This window comes from Sorghum bicolor, chromosome 1, assembly GCF_000003195.3.
Source record: "Sorghum bicolor cultivar BTx623 chromosome 1, Sorghum_bicolor_NCBIv3, whole genome shotgun sequence".
Classification (NCBI taxonomy): Eukaryota; Viridiplantae; Streptophyta; class Magnoliopsida; order Poales; family Poaceae; genus Sorghum; species Sorghum bicolor.
Window position 1 is genome coordinate 51,184,663 of NC_012870.2, and position 23,904 is coordinate 51,208,566.

At 41.7% G+C, this 23,904-nt stretch overlaps 1 protein-coding gene and 3 long non-coding RNA genes across 8 annotated transcripts; 2 read left to right on the forward strand and 2 right to left on the reverse strand.

Annotated features, from left to right (window-relative positions):
- On the reverse strand, positions 695–4,801 carry LOC110432051. Its single transcript, XR_002449524.1, has 7 exons — positions 4,472–4,801; positions 4,078–4,328; positions 3,453–3,652; positions 3,269–3,334; positions 2,169–2,233; positions 1,354–1,397; positions 695–1,207 (listed from the first exon to the last, which is right to left on the reverse strand). It is a non-coding gene; the product is annotated as an uncharacterized LOC110432051 (long non-coding RNA).
- On the forward strand, positions 6,094–10,796 carry LOC110435135. 4 transcript variants are annotated; one of them, XR_002452816.1, is made up of 5 exons: positions 6,094–6,319; positions 6,387–6,510; positions 7,885–8,006; positions 9,948–10,030; positions 10,119–10,513. It is a non-coding gene; the product is annotated as an uncharacterized LOC110435135 (long non-coding RNA). The 4 variants fall into 4 exon arrangements; XR_002452818.1 differs by having other exon boundaries at positions 7,898–8,006; XR_002452817.1 differs by lacking the exons at positions 6,094–6,319; positions 6,387–6,510 and adding an exon at positions 10,634–10,796 and having other exon boundaries at positions 6,523–8,006; positions 10,119–10,540.
- LOC8083858 lies at positions 12,805–16,227 on the forward strand. The gene is made up of 3 exons (XM_021451948.1): positions 12,805–12,871; positions 12,955–16,085; positions 16,189–16,227. The coding sequence occupies exons 1-3, from the start codon at positions 12,805–12,807 to the stop codon at positions 16,225–16,227; spliced, it is 3,237 nt and encodes a 1,078-aa protein (XP_021307623.1).
- LOC110436506 lies at positions 17,234–22,587 on the reverse strand. 2 transcript variants are annotated; one of them, XR_002454301.1, is made up of 5 exons: positions 22,304–22,587; positions 21,925–22,027; positions 20,677–21,777; positions 20,262–20,410; positions 17,234–17,878 (listed from the first exon to the last, which is right to left on the reverse strand). It is a non-coding gene; the product is annotated as an uncharacterized LOC110436506 (long non-coding RNA). The 2 variants fall into 2 exon arrangements; XR_002454303.1 differs by having other exon boundaries at positions 21,925–22,073.

Here is a 23,904-nt window from a genome sequence, read left to right on the forward strand (position 1 = left end):
CCTTTCTACGAGTTAGACGTTCCACATGTTCCACCTAACTACAGCTGACACACGCTGACACGCACTGACAGATGCTGATAAATGTATGCATGCATCTTCCTTTATATTCTCTTCTATTTTTCCTCGATAATTTCTCGATGGAGCTTCCAATTTTAAAATGGTTTTGACCATTGAACTCCTGACATTTTTAGGCACGATTCAAGATCCACTTTGAATATTTCAAAAAAATTATAAATTTGAAATTTAAATCATGGCACGTGATGACGATTAGATGCATAGAATCAATAGTCAAAATACGTTAAAAAAATTTTGGCGCCAACGTTGCATAGAAATTAGTGGTTTGGTGAATAAGAATAATTTCATTGTCGCATAAAAACCCTCCCTTCTGCATATTATTGATTTGAAAAATCATGACCGCATCCAACCACACCTTGCTTTCTAGAAGGGATGCATAAGTAATATAGGAAACAATGTATAGAAACATATAAAACCCTTCTCACTATTGAAGGGGTCTATCGTAACCACAACTATAGCCGCTTATACCCACACCATACTTTCCACCAAAGGATATTTATTTAACAGAGGAACAATGCATAGAAACTGAGTCAACAACATATTGAGACCACTGAGGTTACATAGAAACAAAGATTTGCTCATCTCATCCAAGCAAAACCGCAGTTTGCCTCCATCAACATCATGCTTTCCAATATAAGGATATATAAATAATATGAGAACAATACACAGAACATGAGAACCGCACACGTAAAACATAAAAGACTATCTCGTCTTCTCAAAAATTTAAAATTTAAAAAATAGCACGTGATAGACGACCGGATTCACTACACTTAAATATTTTTCGTGTCGGCATTTGATGAATAAAAAGTGAATTTGTTGTCGCATAAAAACAACATAGACCTGCTCCAAGGAACTTATGCTCACAAGCATTAAGAATACAAAAATGCATAGAAGTGCTCCACTGTGTGTATAGAAACTTATGCACACAAGCATAAAAACACCAAATTCAACAAGTAAAATGCAAAAATCCTTGGCCGCGTCGCGCTGCTCCTGTGCTATCTTCCATCCAATCGACCACCACCGCTGATTCGCACTAGCGCCGCTGCCGTGAACTACACGCCACCAACCGCCACCGCTGCTTCATACCAGCACCGCGGCCGTGGATTGCATCATGCGGTGGACTTGCCACTAGCTGAATGTGTAAAATCTTAATTCATCAAGCATAGAACCCACGAAGCATAAAGATCCAAAGTCAATTGCACAAAAACCTATTCATTGCACATAATATCAAAGAAATGCGTAAAAATCAAAATCAAAGCATAGAAATCGTATACTTACGTTGATAGCTTTTCATTTCATGCAAACCACCTATTCATCCAAAGCTGCAACCAAAAATCAGATAAAACCCATACAACTAAGCATAGAAGAATTGTGCGCAAATAATTATTCTAACAGTGCATAAAAAGTGCTCCACAATGCATTTGAACCAAAAAATCCAAGGCTGCGTAGGTACATAGAGATAATTATTTAAACAATAAATGTCGAATTGTTCTAACAGTGTATAGAAAAGTGCTCCACAATGCATCGGAACCAAAAATCCAAGGCTACGTAGGTACATAGAGATAATTATTCAAACAAATATATGTCGAATTGTTGTAACAGTGCATAGAAGATTGCTCCCCAATGTATACAGACTTCTTCAAAATTTAGAATTTAAAATTAATTAGGGTGGAAACAAATACAACTAAGCATAATCATAGTTTTACCATGCTACTAAATCTATACATGCAAATATAAAAACTATTATCTTTTCTTTGGATCAGCATGCAAAAAAATCTTAGCACCCAACCAATAACAAAATGTATAAAATGTGCTCCAAACAATGTATAAAAATCTAGAACTAGTGACCAGCATCTTTGCAAACAATCTAATTCACAATTTGTATTCAAATCGCATAGGCACACGGATGACCAAATTTACTTGCAAAACCAGCAACCCTGAACTGCATAAAAACCTTGCCACTGGAAGAAACAAGAAGCAAGCAAGCTCTATGGATATTTCATCATGCGTTCATAGCAGATATATATATATATTTTTTACCACTAGAAACTACTAGTAGGAACAATAAGAGGAAAAGTGTTTTTTCTACTCACCTGCATAGGCAAATCCATATGTGCACCTACATGGCTACCAGGAGATCCTCAACTATCGGTGATGCCTGCAGCCAACAATCAGAAAAAAAATAATGTTCTACAAGCTATATACATTCGAGAGGACACGAACCAAAATCGAGGAAAAAACTAGGCAGCAAGATAGGCATAGGAACATGTTTTAGCAGGAGAAGGCATAGGATCTTGAGCAAGATAGACATACAAACATGATTTAACAGACGCAGAAACCTTACAGCGGCAAAGAAAGGCATATATCATATCAAGGAGATGCATAAAAATTCATAATCAACCACATAGAAATCCTGCTTGCCTATGTTGGTACCTCTTCATTTCATGCAAAACTTTTGTCATATAAGCATAGATACCACTCTCACAAATCATAAAAAATATAACATATAAAAATACTAAAAACCAAACAAATAATTTCTAGGCATCCAAAAAATTTCTATGCATTTATTGAACTACAAGCTAGCAGCATCTCCAATTCTACACCTCAAGGGAGCCTAGAAGCAGGCCTAGCATGCTCCCCCTAAATCACCGAGTGGATGCATAGAAACCATTGTCATTCAAGCAAAAACCAAATGCTTGCTTGCTAGCTCTATTGCATCAACCATGAGTACTAGCTCTATTGCACAGCCAACCAACACTCTGAAAGTTAGCTGCGACATAATTGAATTACATGAGCTATTACTACTGCAACAAACTTAATGAAGTCTGGAAAGTGATGCAGCAGAACCACACACCTGCTACTCAAGGTGCTGGGGCTGCAGCCTAAAGAAGACACCATCACTATTGATTAACAAAACAAAGCCTACTAATTTCATGAAACAAAAGACCAAGAGCTACATGTTCGGCCACTGCTGCTAGCATGCCATAACCAGAAAGACTGAGCAGATTGCTGCTAACATGCCATGGATAGAAACCGGGCAGCAATATATGTGGTGTAAAATAATTACAGTGAAAAGAAAATTGAGGTCACACAACTATTATCCATGGAAGCAGTACAATGCTATTCCATCTAAAATGCATCAAAATCTAGCTATGATTGAGTCCATATATTGCCAATGGAATCAGATGCTTACCAGCAAAAAGAAAAATATATAACCAGTGATTGAGCCCACTGCCACATTGTCAAGAGGTGTGGTAATCTGCATCAAAACAAAATAAAAAATTCAGATCTTGATTCGGGTGCATAAAAAACGTAAATAAAACAAGGTTAGGGTGCGGCATAATGTTCTGGGCATTGGCAATGAAAGGAAAACTCACGCAGTTCATATGAGATTGGGGCTGGGGCTGGGGCCTGTGCAGGGTCAGGACGTCCATGCAGGAATCAAGAATGATGTGATCGTGTAAAAGCCTAACTCATGTGGTTGACAATGAGTGCATTGGTGAGGACGCTAAGCGCCTCTATGTTGCCAGAGCAGAGCCAAGCCAAGCGCATCTACTCCGTGAGCCCGTCGCTGCCTCTGGGTCCAAAAATCATCTCTCAGCAATAAACATGTTGATAGACACTAAAAAGACGTATGAAATGTTCCAACAATGTGTATAAAAGTGTTTTAAAAATGCATAGATATGTGCTCCATAAATGTATAGAATTGTATATAAGTGCACCATGCTCCAACATTTATATAATTGTGTGCCAACAATATATAGAATCGTGAAAATTATGCGTGCATAGAAACTTTGGATGCATGCTGTGAAAATTTCTCATAGAGGTGCACGTGGATCTAGATCAGAAACATGGAAATTTAGCAAAATGAATCATGCCTGCTAGTATCTCTAACCCGTTGGCTGTGGAGGATGATTCACATTGCATAAAAATCCTGTAGTGGTTTGAGTAGATATAAAAAAAAATCAACAAATAAAAAATCTTTATCATGAGAAGCTCTACCAGAAGATCACGAGGAGGCAAGGATCCAAATCAGGGGCAGAGCTTGATGCGCTAGATGAGTCCAAGGCCAGTATCATCTGCTGGTCCCCCAACATGACCTGAGCAGCCTCTGAATTTCATGATGAATCTACAGTGATCTTCAATGGCCGCATCAATCCTCCGGGAGCCAAATCCAAACCAACCAACCAACAGAAAACTAGTTGCAGGGGCGAGGCGGGTGCAGTTAAGGGCCTGGGTGCACACATGTACACCTGATGAAAGGAGAAAAAACAAAACCAGTAGACTTAACGCATGTACGCACTTGCAATCAGATCGAATCGGGATACATGTCGCTCAATAATTTACGGTTTGGGGGTCCAGTTTCGCACAACAGGAAGGGGAGGGGTGAGCGTACCTGGTGGTGCTCGTCGCCGGCGAAGGGGCCTGCTCGAGGAAGACCTGGCGGCGGGTCCGATGGAAGACCTGGAGGAGGGCCTGCCCGAGGAAGATCTAGCGAAGGGGCTTGCCGGCGAGTCCGCATGGACCGTCCCCTTGGCGCGTGCGAGCCAGCCGTGACACCCCGCGTGAGGCCCTGCAGCAGAGCCGCGCTGCCGCACCATGGCCGCTCACCGAGATCTCTCTGCAGGCGCCGATGGGGAGGAGGGCACCGCCAGGGGAGTGGGGGACGAGCGCCCTCGGTCGTCAGCATCTGAGAGCGATTCGAAATGTCTGAGAAAGCAGCAGGTTCATTATTTTAGATCCCGTCCAGGCTAACGTGGGATGGATGGATACACTCAGCTGGTTAGGTTCGACCATGTGATTGCACTTTGTGCTAGGGATTTCAATAAATTATTGGAAGCCCTAAGCTTATAATAGTATACCTATATATATACGAAAAGAGCACATACATCTCCATACATATTTCGGTATATGTTTTTTCTCTTTTATTACGTACCGGTGGTACACATTAATTACATGTGTACACATATACACATAGATTTTAATTTGATCAAAAATCCATCAAACAAATACCTCCATCAAGATGAGTTTAGACAACGTATAGCAAGTTCGGATTTAGCTTGGTAAAGAAACAAATCAGAATACTCGGGCGCAACAAACGGTTGCCGCCGTATCTGCGATGGAGTCTCGTATCTCAGAGTCCGAATCCTACAAGGATAGCCTGAAGGGTAATATATATATACCCACGTAATGCAACACCCAGCTTCCATAAATCACGATCTTGTTTGCTCATCGTCCTCTTCTCGGCGCCGTTCAAGGCAATCTGTTCCCTCTACAGCATGAAGGCCTTTACAGCGTACGTGAAGGCCAGTTCTGGCGACTCAGCATATATACATCCTTGCCGGATCTGTAAGACTTTGCTTCCTTAACTTGCTTTTCCTGTTTGTATGTCGAATCGCACATATATACGTGCATGTATGGAACCTTTTAGCTTCTCTTTCCATGAATTTTCAACGATTTGCTTGTTCCTGGTAACGAACGTGTCAGAGATTGGTCAGATCGGCAGCACCGTTCTTAGCAGGCTCGTGTGGCAAGCATGGCGGAGATTCATCTCGACACAAGATAGTGACAAATCTGAATTTTAGCTTTGGGTATGCTGACCAAAAAAATCTCCTACAACTAAAAAGACTAAAGAGGGGACATCATTTTGGTGCGACATTCTCCCCCATCCAACTTTCGTCCTGCCTCCTGCGACGCCTCCTCCCCGCGCGTCCTCTCCACACGGACCTCGCCAGGCGTCCTCTCCACACGGACTCCCCGCGCGGCCCGGCGACGCCTCCTCCCCGCGCGGCCCGCCTCCTCCTCCCTCCACGCGGACCTCGCCTCCTCCTCCATCGCCCGCCTCCTCCCCGCGCGGCCCAACTCCTCATCCCTCCACGCGGACCGCCTCCCCGCGCGGCCCTCGCCGACCTCCACGCGGATCCGGTCGCGCGGACGACCTCGCCCGCCTCCTCCCCGCGTGGCGCGGCGACGTCTCCTCCCCGGCCCGCCTCGTCCTCCCTCCACGCGGATCCGGTCGCGCGGACGACCTCGCCCGCCTCCTCCCTCGGCGCGGATCAGGTCGCGCCGACCTCGCCCGCCTCCTCCCTCGGCGCGGATCAGGTCGCGTCGACCTCGCCCGCCTCCTCCCTCGGCGCGGATCAGGTCGCCCCGACAATCAGGGTAGCAGCGCAACGCAGACCTTTCCCTGACCTCGACGCCGCCAGCATCGCTACCTCGGTAAGTGTCGCGGCTCCGACAACGGGTACGTCATCCATCATTCAAGTTAACAAATTATCCCCTACATGCACCATGACCTCGGTTGCTGGCAGATCAAAGCCCAACGTCTAGCCACCGTTACTGAGACATCGAACGCGACCGCCGTTGCTGCAGGCAGCAGCACATCGAGGACGAGAATCCGAAGTCGTCGTTCAAGCGCCGCGGCTCTGACACCGGGTACGTCATCCATCATCCTGCATATCATGAACCTGGCCTTGAGCAGCATCACCAGGCCCGGCCACTACTTCACCAATCTAGCAATTTGGTTGGGCAATAAATGGGATTAGATTAACTAGAAATTAAAGGTTAGATGGCAACAAAGAAAGGCAGTAGCATGTCAAGGATAGATGGCTCCCAGAGTGCATAACTACATCTTGATGCGATAAAATAGCCCCAAATAATTAAGTCAAAAACTTAAATCGTTGCAGCTGGAGATTGATTTATGCCGTAGTGATGATCATCAGAAAAAGCAGTTTGGCTTCTCTCTGTTTCTGCTTTCTGAAATGCTGGCTTCTCTGTTCTCTCTAAACTGATGTATTTCCATTGCTCTGGTAATGGAAATGGGAAAGCCTCGGTTCGAAAAAAACAAGTCACAATTGCATTAAAAAATAAACATGTACAGAAAACCTTGTCAAAATCAAGTAGTTTCTTATGAAAAAGGTAAAGAAAAAAATTCACAGCATGTTTAGTCTGGTACAATCTCCAGGAGCAAAACCGCTATGAACTAGCTGTCGTATTCAGAACACAATCCCTGAATATGGATTATGGAAGACTAAAATAGCACCAACTTTTGGTAATTCGGGACCACTTTTACCATGTCAAAAATTTGCTACCAATTCATATGGAAGTACATGATAAACTAACATACTGAAGCAACCAAAATGATAAGACAACTATACTTCTGTGATTAAATTTGGCAAGTTCATAGAATATTAATATTCTTTCAAGTTCACTATTCAGAAAGAGAAACCTAAACATGAAATGCTCATATCTAAGATCGAGTTACTGGAAACACCTTCTTACTTGGTTTTGGATTACTTGGGAGGCAGTTCTGTATCGATCACGTATTAGCCTCCCTGGTTCAACTGCAAACAAAGCACGCTAATACCTGAGCCAGACCATGCAACTGATACAAAAAAATGTGAAAAGACAATCAATTTCTACTAATCGCTGCACATTTTGATCTGGTGAAACATAACGATGACTGATTTTCATTCATAACTAATATGGAGAGTTCCTCCCTCATATTCCTAAAATTTATAGTTCTGAACAATACCAAATTTTGAAGCTGGGGATTAACAGAAGCACCAAGAACCAACTTTGACGGTTCACTCTTAACCAACTAATCAAAGACTAAATAAAGTATAATTTCTGAACGAAAAGAAGACATGAAGCAAGTTTTTCAATGTTTGGAATAAAGTCCATATTAGCATGGAAAAATGACAAAGTGAGTAGCATCTGAACAGCAGTTTGGCAAATTATGGCAAAGTGATAAGGCACATAGGGATATATAGTTCAAGTGATTCTTGACCTGCTTTTTCTGATTACCAGTTCAAATTACCAGTTCAGAACACAGCAAAATAGTTTCTGGAGGTGATGATCAATACTCTATCATAGTCTGGGATAAGCAGATTTTCAACCTTTTGGAATAACTAAAGGGCCAGGAAGCACCGGTGAGGTTCTTACATTTAGCTGTACCTACATTTTAATATTTTCTGTTGATGCAAAACTGATCTGCAAACACAAAGGGCTAATACCTGATTCAAACGTTAAGGCGTGCCAGCCGATTTGACCTTGCTATCGGCAAAGGTGATAACTCGAATACTTTAGTCCTGACAACAGCGATGCGCCCGGATGTCACGGCTAAGAGGTACTCACGCGGAACTCGAGAACACGCCGAGCTTAAGTCGACGAATTCCTAAGAACTCGTAATAAAAAGAAAAAAGTATGACGAAGTCGTCGAAAAGTAGATGCTGGAATATGAGTAAAAACGTGTGTTTGATTGATTTCTTGATTCATTATTACAAGGTCCTAGGGTTTATATTTATACCCTGCTCAAAGAGCTACAACCAGACACGATTAGAATTCGAATTCCAAATTACACGGAATCCGTAAAACGATGCAAATAACTAAGAAAATAATAAAACTATCCTTCGTGACAAACCGAAACTCCTCCACATGACAACTGGCAGCTTCCGGACTCCTCCTTCGCATCATCGGCAATCCCCTTGCCATAGTCATCGGCAGACCTTTTTATCCAGCCATCGGCACCATATTACTGCCTGTGGACTTAGTCACATTCAACCTCTCCCTCATCGGCAACCATCCTCATCAGCAACCCGCATCGTACTGCCACCCTATCCTGCCATCCTAGACACGTGCCCAAAAATGGTGTCAACATTTTCATTGTGTCTCCTTAATAACTACAAAACATGTTTTGTTCAATATCAATATAGGTTAGTTCTGTCCTTATGCACAAAAAAGAATGTTAGTTCTATTCGGATGCTCTCAGGATTAAGAGCTAAAGTACTCATCTGGTATATTTTGGAGCTGCAAGACGTGCTTGATTACATCATCCTTTGATTTGATTGGGGGAAATTTGTATAGACTCGTTTTTTTAGAATGGTGTAGCGTGTTGCGAGCTGTTTTGAAAAATCTGGAGAAACCAAATCTTGAATAACAATCATGTGGTTTCCAGTTTTTGTTGTTATTTTTAGCTCTTTCAACATCTAGATGTTTATTACAATTCCTTATACTGAATTATGCATTCTTGTATCATTTCTTCCATTTAGTGGATCCCTTATTCCAAGTGCATAGATTTTGTTTTATATACTGCAGATGTTTCCATTTTTATAGATTCTATATGAATAAGTCGTGTAGCTACTTGGCATGGTTTAGATTTGGAATTACCATATCAGCTTACTGCATCCCATGATGGTACTATGAAGATGTGGGATATTGAACATTTAAATCTTTGTGAACCATAGCTTCACAAACTTGGCGAATGATTTTCACAAGACACAGCCACCCAGGCATGCTGCTGCCTCAGATGGAGTCCGCGGTGCCGCCCCAGCCAGCAGCACCTTGTGGCCTGGCCGCCCAACTCCTGTGTTCACCCCACCCTCCACTAACCATTCCAGTCATTCACTGCTGACCCAGGCCTCCCCTGCTCGCTGCTGACACCATCCTCTTTACATCTTATAAATTGTCAATGCTCGGTGTTTTACTTTACACCATAGATGACCACTTAGGTTTGTACTCTTTTAATTTCAGTTTTGAATAGTCATGGACCCAGTGTTATCTAAATAGCATTACTAACCATTCTTATTGATAAGCCATATATTCTCATTTTAGAAACATTGAACATTTGTAGACTTCTGCATAAGGGTCAATAGGAAATTTATTTACTCTCGCTAGGCCCTTTCAAAAACAGGTTGGTGCTAATAGTCCAACAAATACTAAACGAGTATGCTTTGACAGCTTCTGAAGTTTGCATTCATGCATCTATCGGTAACGTTGTTTGTTGTTTGGCATTCCAGTTAAGATGTATTTGCCAGGCTAGCAAACCGTGCGTTTTCGTCTAGCTCATGTATATTTCTATCATCTGGTATCAGGAAGAGATTGTTCATAATGGACCCTATACAAAACAATGAAGGTCGTACGCCATTTGCAGACTTGACAAACTCCATTAATGGAGGTAATTGTTCATACATTTTTCCAAACACACTTTCACTTGTATTATTGGTGGTGATTAAGTAAATTTGTATGAACTTATTTTCAAACAGCTGTTCATACATCATCAAATTCACAAGTGCAAGCTGATGAACGTGTGCAACGTAAAAGGGAAAGAGAAAAGGCAAGACATGCAACAATGAGTCAAGAACAAAGGGATGAAAAAAATAAAAAACGTAGAGAAAAATATCATAAAAAAAGGCAGAAACTTCACAAGCTGCTGGGTCTAGAGGTCCACCGTATTCTAATTTTTCGTTTTTGAATTTTGTATTACCATTTTTTTCGTTTATGTGAGACATATAGTATTGTATATCACCTACTTGTATTAGTCATTTGTTTGCTTATTTAGAATATAATTATGTTGTACCAGATGGATTTAAATCAACCACGGAAAACACCAATGGCTATGAAGATAGTGACTGGCTACATCGAGACAATTCATATAAACCCGTTTCGAGTGATAAAGAAAACACATGTACCATTTTACTTTTTTACTGATTAATTATTTTTTTTTGTGTTTGTATGATGGTAAGGCCAAGGTTAATTTAATATTATTATATATATATAGATAATTACTCCGATAGATATGTAGATCAAAGTGGCATGCTTGACTTGACTGTTGCATCACCTGATCTAAACCCAGGTATATTATTTTTTTATTAATGTTATCTATTTGAGAAGAAAAAATAGAGTGGCCAACCCAATTGTCATTCATGACAATGTAACACGGAATTAATGTACCTCTATAATTTATTAGAAATTATTTTTTATTATATATAGGTGTTGTCAATACATCCAGTCCCATCAATGATATTGTCACGTGTCCAAAAGAGCGTAAACGCGAGCTAGATAGAGCACGAAGGGCTGCAATGTCTCCTGAACAAAAGGCGCTAATAAATAAGAGACGACGTGACTCGTATGCGGCAAAAAATGCACAGATAACCGCTGCAAGAAAACTGCAAATGACTCCACAAGAAAAGAAGGAGAAACGAAAAGAGAGCAAGAAAAACTACAAAAGGATGGTGAGGGAAAACCGGTCCAACAATTTACATCCGGACTCAATTGCTATGGAGAGCCCTCACTTCAACCCTCAAATTATTTTTCCTGCTTCACCTCAATCGCCTGAAGCGCCTTTAGATGATATGGAAATACCTGAATTCGGTGGCACGCCTGTCCACATTGCACCAACTGTAGTTCAAAATCAGAAGTCGAAACCCCTGAATTGGTTGCGGCACAGACCATACAAAGACATCGAGTGACCAATGGCGAGAGAAATGCCCTTCTATCCCGTCGCAATCGGGTTTTTGAAGCAAACATTGGAGGAAGGGCTAGAGGGTGTGCGGATGGAAAATGCAACGATTCGAACGGACTGACTCAACCGAGTATTGTTTGCAACGGTAATGAACCTTCCTCGACCATATATTAGGAAGATTTTTTACCTTCGCTAACATATTACAAGAACTCATACTTTCTCTTACTACAGATGGTGTCACCCAACAAACTCCAATTCAAGCACCTAATAATTGTAATGGCACACAAACACAAACACAACCGTCTGTAGCTCACGGTACCTCTTAAATGCCTCCATATAGTGCACAAGATCATACATCAGACTCTATGGTCGAAGATGGTATTTTCTTTATTACATTTTATCTCTTTCTGGTGTTTATATGCCATGATATTTCTTTCAACATATATGTGGCCATGTTAAACAGACTATGACGAAGATGTCATATTTGAGGAGGACGAGGAAGAGGATGAGGCATACTTTTTCGCCGGTCAAGGTACATTGCGTAACAGTAAAAAGTTTAATTTATAAATTTTCTTTCAATACGTAACATGTGAACTTTTTCTTAGAAGACGAGGATGAGGGAACCGATGTCGACACATATGAGCAAGAGAATCATGAGCCTGATGTCCCAGATCCATATGACCAGGTCTATGCTAATGTCCCATCAGAGTCGCACATGTTACCCTCGGTGCCGAACTGCAAGCACTGTAACGCAAAGAAATTCGATGGCGAACCCCCCGGATTCTGTTGTAGGGGTGGAAAGATTCATCTTTCAAGTCCAGAGACACCACCAGAGCTCATGAGGTTGTGGTCAAGCTCGGACGCTGATGCTAGGCACTTTCGTGCAAACATCAGATACTTCAACGGCCACTTCTCTTTCACGTCTTTGTACTGCCACCTAGATCGTATCACCACTAACATGCGAATCTGTGGTCTACACATTTCGTGCCCATGGTCAGATTTACCATAACATACGATCATTTGGTAAAGAGGAGGGTGTCGAAAAAAGACACCTCGAACTTTATTTTTATGATGACGACCCATCCCTCGAGCATCGCATGAGCAAGTGTCGTGAGCAATGCGCCCAAAAAGATAGAGAAGTTATACAACAGTTGGTCGGGATCCTTGAAGGGAATCCTTACTCTCAGCAACTAAGGAGTATGGGTCATGTTGAAAACCTCGAGGATTACCGAGTTGAGCTGAACCTTGACCAACGCCTTGATCAAAGAACATATAATGTGCCATTGACATCAGAGGTGGCCGCCGTATGGGTTGAGGGTAGTGAGCGTCATGGCCAATTCGAGCATAGTGTTCTCCTCCAAGGGAAGGATCGGTCTATACATGGCATCCGCTCATATAATGCATGCTACGACTCACTATCATAGCCGTTGTTATTTCCAAAGGGTGAGCTCGGGTGGCACAATTGCATTCCAAAAGTGGGTGTAACTATGGCTCAAATTGATCGAGCTCGAGCAACCCGTAAAAGGCGTGCTGAGAATGGTGACGACGATGGAGGTAAATTGATCTTTTTCCATTATATGCAAAGTAAACTCTTTCTGCAAACTCATGATACTAATTCAAACAATGTCTCTCTGTAGAACCTGTTTCAAATACATGTGTCTCAGTACGCGACTACTATTGCTACAAGTTTCAAATGCGGCCAGAGATATTTAATCCTATACTCTATGGCCGACGCCTTTTCCAGCAGTTTGCCGTCGACACCTACATCAAGATTGAGAGCTCACGTTTAGACTACATGAGGAACAATCAGGATACATTGAGGGCTGACCTATACCAAGGCCTCGTGGATAGCATGCATTCGGGTGAAGGGTCTGCTGAGAATGTTGGACGGCGTACTGTGTTGTCTTCGTCATTCATCGGAGGACCCCGTGACATGAGGCGTCGATACATGGATGCAATGGCTCTGGTTCGAAAGTATGGTAAACCTGATATCTTTCTCACAATGACATGCAACCCTAATTGGGATGAGATCAAGAATGAACTTTACCCAGGCCAGACACCACAGGACCGCCCAGATCTCGTCACACGGGTCTTCAGAGCAAAGTTGGATGCAATGAGAAAAATGTTGATGGAGAAAGACATACTTGGTAAGGTGAAGGCCTACGTATATGTAGTAGAGTTCCAAAAGAGGGGATTGCCGCATGCACACTTCTTGCTAATAATGGAACGAAAGTACAAGCTCACATGTCCCGAGCAATATGACATGATCATTAGTGCAGAGCTACCAAATAAGAAAAAATACCCTGAGCTATACAAGATGGTCACGAAGCATATGATGCATGGTCCTTGTGGGACGCTTAATCCATCCTGTCCGTGCACGGCAGGCCGTGGGTCATGCAAGAACCGTTACCCACGGCCATTCTGTGAGGCAACATCACAGGGAAAGGATTCATACCCCATATATCGGCGACGCAATGATGGTCGCATGCTAAAAGTTCGAGGCCACTACTTGGACAATCAATGGGTTGTGCCTTACAACCCTTGCTTGCTTCGTACCTTCAACTGCCATATAAACGTTGAGGCTTGTGGGAGCATTAAATCAGTAAAGTATTTGTTCAAGTACATATACAAGGGACATGATAGGGCATCAGTTGTGATGAGGGAGACCGACAAAGAGGATGGGAAAGGAAACATTGATGAGATCAAACAGTATAGAGACGCCTGTTGGGTGACGCCTCCAGAAGCACTATGGAGGATATATGGCTTTGACTTGAGCAAGAACCATCCGCCAGTACAGCAGCTGCAACTTCATCTACCCGACATGCACATGGTGGCATTTCATAAACGGGACAAGGTCGAAAGGATCGTTAATAGGCCTGGTGTAGAAGAGTCAATGTTGACAGCATACTTCGATGCAAACAGGCATGATGAGGAAGCTCGCAAAATCTTATATCGAGACTTCCCAGAGTATTTTACTTGGCAGTCTGATGGTAAATTCTGGCAAAAAAGAAAAAACTCTGTTTTCCAAATTGGTAAAGTCATCTCGGCCCATCCTGCCGAGGGTGAACGCTACTTTCTTCGTGTTCTCTTGAACAATGTTGCTGGTGCTACCTCATATGAACACCTCAGGACAGTTGATGGGGTGCTACTACCTTCGTTTCGTGAAGCTGCAGAAAGGAGGGGTCTAATCGAAGAGGATAATACTCTAGATGAATGTCTAACGGAAGCTACTTTGTTCGAGATGCCTAGCTCTCTAAGAAGGCTATTTGCAACAATATTGGTATTCTGCGAACCGCATGATGTGATGGGGTTGTGGACAAAACACTACTATGCAATGTCAGAGGACTATAGTCGCAATAATCCATCCTCAGATCTCGTGCAACAAATGGTTTTGATAGACATTAGAAACATGTTGCAGTCTATGGGAAAGGACATAAGGTCATTTCCTCTTCCAGATATTGATCACTCATATGATGATGCCAGCCATATACCTCGTGAGATATTTGAGGAAGCTAGCGTTGAGCAGAATCCTCAAGATGTGCTACTGTGTGACTCACTCAACGCCGAGCAAAAGTCTGCCTACAATGAGATAATGGCAGCTGTCTACAGTAAACAAGGCGGGCTATTCTTTGTGGATGGACCTGGTGGGACAGGAAAGACATTTTTGTATAGGGCACTGCTCGCAAAACTACGTAGCCAGGATAAGCTTGCCGTTGCCACAGCTACATCTGGGGTCGCAGCGGCCATAATGCCAGGTGGGAGGACGGCCCACTCGCGTTTCAAGATACCCCTAACTCTTCAAGAGGGCGGTTGTTGTAGCTTCACGAAACAGAGTGGTACTGCCAAGTTGTTGCAGCAAGCAGCTCTCATAATTTGGGACGAGGCATCGATGACAAAGAGGCAAAATTTGGAAGCACTAGACAACAGCCTACGTGATATCATGGGTCGGTCACACCTACCCTTTGGTGGGAAGACTGTTGTCCTTGGTGGGGATTTCAGACAAGTCCTCCCTGTTGTGCGGAAAGGATCTAGGGCTCAAATAGTCGGTGCTTCTCTACGAAGGTCGTATCTTTGGGAATCCATGCGCCACCTAAAGCTTGTTCGCAACATGAGGGCTCAGAGTGATCCGTGGTTTGCAGATTATTTGTTGCGCATTGGTGGTGGAACGGAAGAGGTTAACGGAGATGGCAATGTTCGTATTCCAGATGAGATCTGTATCCCGTACTCTGGTGATGCCGAGAAAGATCTTCATAGTCTGATTGACAGCATCTTCCCAAATCTGAATGCAAACATGGCGGACAAAGACTACATCACCACCAGAGCGATTTTATCTACACGCAATGATTGGGTGGACATGATCAATATGAAAATGATTGATATGTTCCAAGGTGGTGAGACGGTGTATCACAGTTTTGACACCGCGGTAGATGATCCACATAACTACTATCCATCGGAATTTCTTAATAGCCTGACCCCCAACGGGCTGCCACCACATGTCTTGAAGCTTGTCATATTGCTTAGGAATATTGACCCCGCCAATGGGTTATGCAATGGTACAAGGTTGGTGGTACGGGGGTTCCGAAGAAATACAATCGACGCTGAAATCGTTGTCGGGCAGCATGCTGGGAAGCGGGTATTCCTTCCTCGAATACCGTTATGCCCGTCTGATGATGAGATGTTCCCATTCCAGTTCAAGAGAAAGCAGTTTCCTATCAGGCTGAGCTTTGCCATGACGGTCAACAAGTCACAGGGCCAAACCATCCCGAATGTGGGTGTGTACCTGCCTGCACCGGTCTTCTCTCACGGCCAGTTGTACGTTGCGATGTCTAGAGCCACATCAAGAACAAATATTAAGATCCTGGCCCTACCAGCTGATGCAGAGGCACAAGAGGAGGAGGCAAAAAATATAGAGAAGAAAAATGCTAAAAAAATACCATGGGAAAAAAGCCTAAGAATGCGTTATTAATTAAAAAAGATAAGGATAAGAAGACCCTAACAACGGATGGAACTTTCACAAAAAATATTGTATATAAGGAGGTCCTAACGCCATAGATGAGGTAACATTACTTTACTAACTCATAATTGTATTTTTGTAATTCATATTGTTTTGCACAAATAATATCTCACTATCTCTATATTTGTTGTTCTTAGGTATTTTCAATTGGCTTATCAGACTCTACAGGGAGATGTTCTATACATATTTATATGATGGCATAATTACATTCTGAGTGTTTTGTTGGAAATAAATATATTATATTTTACTGTTATTGGTTTACTACACAACATACTCATGGTTTGGTACGGAATAGCTATCTTTTTGTGCTAAAAATTTACAACATGATGATAAAAGTATATTAATAGTCGTGCCTGTATCTAACGTTTATATTTTGTCTATACGAGTATTAACAGCCATGATCGTATCTAGCTAACATTACGAGTACATGAGCATGTGTGCATATGACGTACGTATCAAGCATGGTATATATAAGGTGTATAAGCATGTGTGCATGTGAAGTACGAGTGCTCGATATTTTCATTCATGTATATAAGGTGATACAAAGCGAGGGCCAAGGATAGGAACAAAATAATACAAGAAACCGTATTTCATTCCAAAATTAATTCAAGATAGCATTTTTCCAATGACCTGATAACACACGCTGCAGCTGAGCTACCACGAATTCGTTGTATGGCAAGATCATCTGACGACTCTTGCAATCGAGGATGGAAAAATTGAGGTTGATTTAGATACAATGGAAAAAAAAAACAATCCTGCAACATCCACCTTCCATGTGTTGTGTCACACGTTGCCTCTCAGAAAGCAGAAAGTCAATACTAAATTAGTGCATATCAGAAAACTGCCTCTCTGTGTCATGCAAATTAGGAATACAAAAATCATTTCCATAGCAATCAGCCGCATGAAATAAGGAAGGGAAAAATTAATACATAGTTCCATGTGATGTGCCACACGTTCTCTCAAAAGCAGAAAGGCAATACTGAATTAGTGGAAATCAAAAAGCTCTCTCTCGGTGTCATACAAATTAGGAATACAAAAATCAATTCTATAGCCAATCAGTCGCAACAAATAAGGAAGGCAAAAATTAATCCACATTCCATGTGATGCGTCACATTTTGCCTTCTCAGAATGCAGGAAAGCAATAATGAATTACTGTAAATTATAAAGCTACCTCTTTCAGTGTCATATAAATTAGGAATACAATAATCAATTCCATAGCAAATCAAGAAGGCAAACCATATATAAATACACGATCATCCCGCGCCGCCTATCACGCACATTCTCTAGACTTGACCGTGCCCTCACCTACAAATTCATACCTCCTCATGCTGTCTGGCCGTCAGACACCTGATTTCATCTGTTATTTGCCTGCAGCTGTTGTAAGTCCCCTCTTGTATTTTTTACCTCCAACGACGAGGTGAGCAATCTGTGCAATTCATCTCTGCAATTTATCTCCAGGCTCGGTCGCTCGGGATTCATCTGCCACGAAATTTCCTGGCATTCTGCAGACGTGCTGTCAGGCCTACAAGGAGTTCCCGGACGTCAACCTACACAAACAACAGAGGTATGGTAAAACAAATGCTCTACCTGTTCATCAGCCAGCTTCGTTTTTACTTTTAATATGCCCAATAAAGAAATACATGTTTTCGAACTACAATTACCATGCTGGTTAATCTTTCTATACCAACAAGGCAAAAAAATAAAAAAATTAAAATGAGGCCAGCTCAAGAATTTATGTATAGCAACCATAAGAAATTGTAGTCTCCCACATACATTTCGTCTAGGACCGTAAGCAGGGACATACTTTCATAAACAGGACAGCTGCAGGTGACATATAACAAGATGAATTCCACCGTTGTGTCGCTTAAGAGAAAGAGGGTGTCTGCTGACCCTCTTCCGGCAATGATACCCGCTAACAGGTATAGACATTTTGATTGATATGTATATGTACGTTCAAATATTCTTTAATTAGTTGATGAGACAGCCATTTTGTGTGTTGTTTGTAAATTTTAACATTTTCATTCATTTGGATGGGATTGTAGATGGGTTGAATTCCATGAGGTGGGAATAGAACACATATTCTCAACATGGGCATTAAACGCTAAGGTATTCTGGAAAGGCAACATACGGCAGCACGGTGGTACACGATATTTGCGTGTAATTTTGAAGGACGAGGAGGTACATTCAGTAAATTTATATTTTGGGGGACGAGGAGATACGATCAGTAAATCTATTTTTTGGCTATAACACTTTTACAGGGAACCAAAATGGAAGCAGTTGCCTATGATGATCAAACCATGAGGTTTGACAGCTTACTTGTTCATGGACAAGAATATGAGTTCTTTGGAGTTGGCTTCTTGCCTACTTGGATTGATGATATGAGCTTCATGTTCCATTTGCATTTCGACTTCTATGTGTATCTATCTATACACTCCACGGTAAATGCACAAACAAGTATTTTTGGGTTTCCCCAGATTCCTCATTCCAGGCCGTATACAATTTGGATGAGTTCATTTTTGCAGGTATATATCTCATATGCCTATATTTAACATCACATAGTTAACTCTTTATGAACTAAATTTGGAATCTCGCAACTCTTATCATTTTGGTTTGTAGATATCATTGGTATTGTTGTATATGTGTCTAATATACAAGGAAGAGATGACCCAAAGAGTATATATAGACATGTAGTGGTGATGGACGAAAGGTACTTGTTTAGTTGTGCGACACTATAGTAGATTGATACTTTTATAATTAGTCACCGGTAAATGATGAAACTTATAGGAACAACTTCATCATAATAAACGTCATGAAACCACACATTTTGCGTCACACCATCGGGGAATGGCGGCGAGCGGCATCGGAGTTGTATATTCTAGCTGCCCTCCATCTATGCACGAATATAAGGAGAGGTACTACATTACTGGTGTGCTCGTATCTATTGACCAATTAAAGCTTCAGTTATTAACATTTTGCTCGAGCTTGATAGGTGGAGTCACCACTGGCGATTTTAGCGAAATTGTTTTTTCTCCAATTTGTGCACAGGCTGATGCATTTCAAGGTGAGATGCATTTATCTAATTTATCCAATTTGTGGACAGGCAGTTGCATTTATCTAATTTATTGCATATAGCATTGATGCAAAAGTTTTTTGGTTTATAGGCCTACGCAATAGCCTGCTTGGTGATGCATCCAAACGTCAACGAGCTCAACAGTTTGCCCATGGCACTGTGTCGTGTCTCATCGAACGCAACCGTTGTGTTGTCGCTCCTCGTCACCGCAGAGCGCCCCAACAGATGCCCCACCATCGCCCTTACATTGGTAGCAACCGTGGCTATGGTCGCTGAGTGCCTCAATTGCCACTCCACCCATCGTCTTTACATGGCTCAGTTCACGTTGTATGGGGATGGATGCGGGTGTATAGAAGAAGACGAGGATATGGGTCATTGGGGAAGAGACCAGTGCAGTCCGTGGGGAAGAGTCGAAGAGATCAGACCATGGCCGACAGTGGTGTATGGGCAAACAGACCAGGAGGGTTAAATAATATAGGCCTAGAGGTCAGCAGCGCAAGTAACAGTGCCTGCTGCACAAATAGCTTACAGCCTATCTTATTCTATGCTCACTGGCTATGTAATTCTATTGGGGTGATACTTAGCAATCATAAATTTTTTGCAATACCAGTTAATTGGTATTTTTATTTGAATTTCGAATGCAAATTTAGCTTACAACCTATATATTTCTATGCTCACTAGCTATGTAATTATATTGGGGTGATACTTAGCAATCATAAATTTTTTTCAATTCCAGTTAATTCATATTTTTATTTGAATTTCCAATGCAAATTTTTAATAGAATGGAAAAAGCCACATAGTTTTACAAAGGGAAAAAGCCAGAATGTTAATCGAAATTATTAGTAAAGAAGATTACTCACTGTATGGCTCAGTATGTATTAGGCAACCAGAAAAGGGCAGAAGGGAGAGGTTGTGCACTGCTCCCTCACTTTGGTGGTGGGAGCCTGTTGCCCGACGTCCTTACACGACAACCAAGCCGTCGATAAAACGGAATGGCAAAGCCATGGGCCTGCCGTGAGCAAAGAGTGGTTACTGTCATAATATCCACCAAATTGTATGGCTATTGACATGTATGTGAATAAACCCACAACAGAAGATAATAGAGCCGACACACAATTTAAAAACCATTTTAAAAGCTAATGAGCATTTTCTAAAATATTGAGTTCTATCATGTCTATAACTATAGAAATAGCCACTTTTGCTGCTTGTTGCTCACTCAATTCCAAAATATAGGCCATTTTATGCTTTTCTACATATACCAGATCAGGGATGTACCTCCGCCAACGTGGAAAAAATATTTTCACTTATCCTGCGCCTCCAAGCAAGTAATGATTTTTTCTTGGTGCAGCCAATTGCTTCTTGGGGGCACGCTGTCGAAACACAAAGTGAGGGAAAATGCCACAAAGTAACTACTTCCAATACAAACAAGTGATACTCATAATACTAATATCAATATAAAAGTTATCTACTAGATATGCCTATTCGATGAGATCAGCAGGCTAATCTAAAACTAGACATAATAGATTCACAAGGGTACATGTCATTTCCAAGTCAATTCGCCTCAGATTTATTATCATTTTTTCAATGCCATGATCTCCGAGCATAAGAAACAAACAGATAGAAGCAAACCAAGATCGTGACAGCCATGGAAGCGTGAGACACGTCCATCCCAGCCATCACCTCATCATAAGCAAGGTGTTAATTGGGAATGGACGTGTCTCACGGTTTGATGACAATCATGACAACTACAAAACACATAAAGAAGCACCCGTCCAGTACCTCACAAGCTCATGGCATTCAAGTTATTGAACCAATTTTATAATCATCATAGGCATTTAAAGAAACTGACATATAGAAAAGCCTTACTCAGTATATGAAAAAGGTGAAAAAACTACAAGCAAAACTACAGATCAGAGAAGAAGTAGCATTCAATATGATTTACTCTATTAGCTACAGATATAATGGAACATACCGTAATACGAGCAAACAAAAGAGAAAATAACTAGACACATGACAAATTTGAGAGAGAGAGAGAGAGCAACTTTAGCTTTATCCATTGGAAAATGTCAAACTTTAAGCAAATTAGTGATGACATTTGAACTCAGTGGAAATGTTAAGCTGACAGTTGAATGAATAAAGTTTAAAAATATAAAAATATATGAGTACCAAGTTCAAAAATAGAGAGTAATTAACAAACGGAATGGAAAGTTAATAAAATCGAGTTTTTTTGGAAATAAAATCAGGAGCCCTATTCTATCTTGTTGTATACAGAAGGAACAGTAAACCGCCATTCTTCCCACAAGGAAAGCCAAAACCCCAGTCTTCGCCCTCTGGCCAGCTCGCACGCGGACCCGGCGCATGCGGTCTTCCCTAACTCTGGCCATACAAGGAAGCAACAATCAATGACATATATCAATTATACAAACTTTCCCAGAAAGAGCACGATCGGCCTTGAGTACATAAGAAAGTTAGGGAGTCCATCGTCCGGCTGCTCTCTAACCTAAGTATAGCACTAGGGTGTACCGTTTAGGGTTGCTTGGGAGTGTCCCTGAAGTCCTGCGTCCGACCGCTGGCCATCCCTAAGACGGCGTCCGACATCCTCTACCTCTACGACATCCGTACACGTCTGCATCGAGCAGGCGAGGGTCTTCACTATGAGCCAGCAGGTATTTCTAATAATATTTTCATTAGACTCTGCTAAATAAGATTAAGATCGGTTATTAAGCATGTAGAAGAAGGGGAATCACATCAATTTCGATTTCTAAATTCCTGTTCTTCAATAATATCTCAGATCCGAAGCCATATCATAAGAAAGTCCCCAAATGCAAACCGTGCATCAAAAGTTTCCCCAAATCCCGTTAACTCACCAACCCCTAAAATTAAATTAGAAGCTTTCGCATACCTGGGAGGCTAGGCGTCTCGGCTATCGGTTCTCGTGCCTTGTGCGACCTCGCCGCCGAAGAAGCAACGAGCGCCACCGCCGTGGATTTCCTCCTCGCGTGCGTGCGTTATCTGCCCCCGCCATGTTTCCACTCGCTGCGCGTGAACACCGGCGAGGGTGGTGTAGCAGCGCCCTCACCTTCTCCGTGGCGCATGCTACGGCACCGGCGTTGGGCCATGAAGAGCGGCGGCTGCTTGCTGTGTGTGCGTCGGGTGAGAATGAGGCTAGGGTTTGGGGATACGACCACAACGCTGTTTTGTTCGTCCGGAGAAGAAGGCACACCATAAGATCGGATCGGACGGCCACAAATTTCTGGTGGCTTCAGCTGGGCCAGCGTGGGAGGAGTGAACCGCCTAGAGCTGGTTATGGCCCAGATGGCCTGCGTGACTAAGATTTGTGCTCCCGCAGGCCAAAACTAAATGAGTCAAATATTTTTTTTCTTTTGTGGTGCAAATACCAATCAATTTACGTTTTTAATTATTGCATTGTTTAAGACTAAGAATAAGCAAATAATTAATATAAATCTTAGTCTAGATTAATTAAAAAATTATCTATGTGCATACGTAGCTTTTTATTTCATAAGAACATCAATAACAAGTTTTATTTTCACCATAAATTTCTGTTTTAGGTCGACATGGATATGCCAGATGCGAAAATTTCAGATAATATTGTACAATCCGAAAAATCCAATAATTCTACAGATGATTCTGAACAGTTGCAAGAAAGCATGGGTATAGAAGTTTCGCACAAAGTTCTACCAGATGACCAGGGATTAAGCATTGATACTACCCATGAAGAAAAAACCCTATCAACTTCTCTTGTAGATACAGTTGGAGAAAATGAACTTTCGGAAACCAAGATAATACAAAATAAACCCAAAAAATCTATGTCCTCACCGGTTGGCGCGGAAGGTATTCATATTTTCTATTTGATGAATTAACTTTGAGAATCTAACTATCGTTGTATACTTTATTTCTATATAAGTATGTTATCTTTTTCATATTATGTTTGTACTAAAACCGATAGAGAAATAATTGAATATGTTAGAAAAATTCCACCAAATCCTGGGAAGGAGGAGCTTGTGCTCATAGATGACATTCCAGTATCGAGAAATCACATGGAATGTCTTTTTCAACCACATGAATACTTGTCCGATGAGGTAACAGATGAGAGTCATAATTCTAAATCAAACATTGGCAACTTCAATGTCCTTTCTCTTTAATGCCTCAATGTATGCAGGTCATAGATGCTTATGTTAAGTTGTTGAAGGCTCAGGATGGTTTGAAAAAGAGGGAAGGAGGTACGGTCTATCTTGAAACTGCATGTTTAACTGCATGTATGAAGCGTGATGGAGAAAATAATAAGACCATGGACGACATTTACCCTAAGCGCGGGCATCGTCCTGCTTTAGTTCAAAGAGTGCAAACTTACTTGGGCCATGATATGGTATTAATTTTGTGAACCAACTATTGTTCTTTTATTATCATTTTGTTATGGATGGTAAAATGTTTATTATTTGATTTTATAGGTGTTCCTTCCAATAAATGTTACGCATACACACT

Coding starts and splice junctions, on each gene's coding strand:
- LOC8083858 (XM_021451948.1), top strand. CDS start 12,805: ATGGCTCAAATTGATCGAGCTCGAGCAACCCGTAAAAGGCGTGCTGAG. Junction 12,872..12,954: donor GAATGGTGACGACGATGGAG/GTAAATTGATCT, acceptor GTCTCTCTGTAG/AACCTGTTTCAAATACATGT. Junction 16,086..16,188: donor AGGGCCAAACCATCCCGAAT/GTGGGTGTGTAC, acceptor TGGCCCTACCAG/CTGATGCAGAGGCACAAGAG.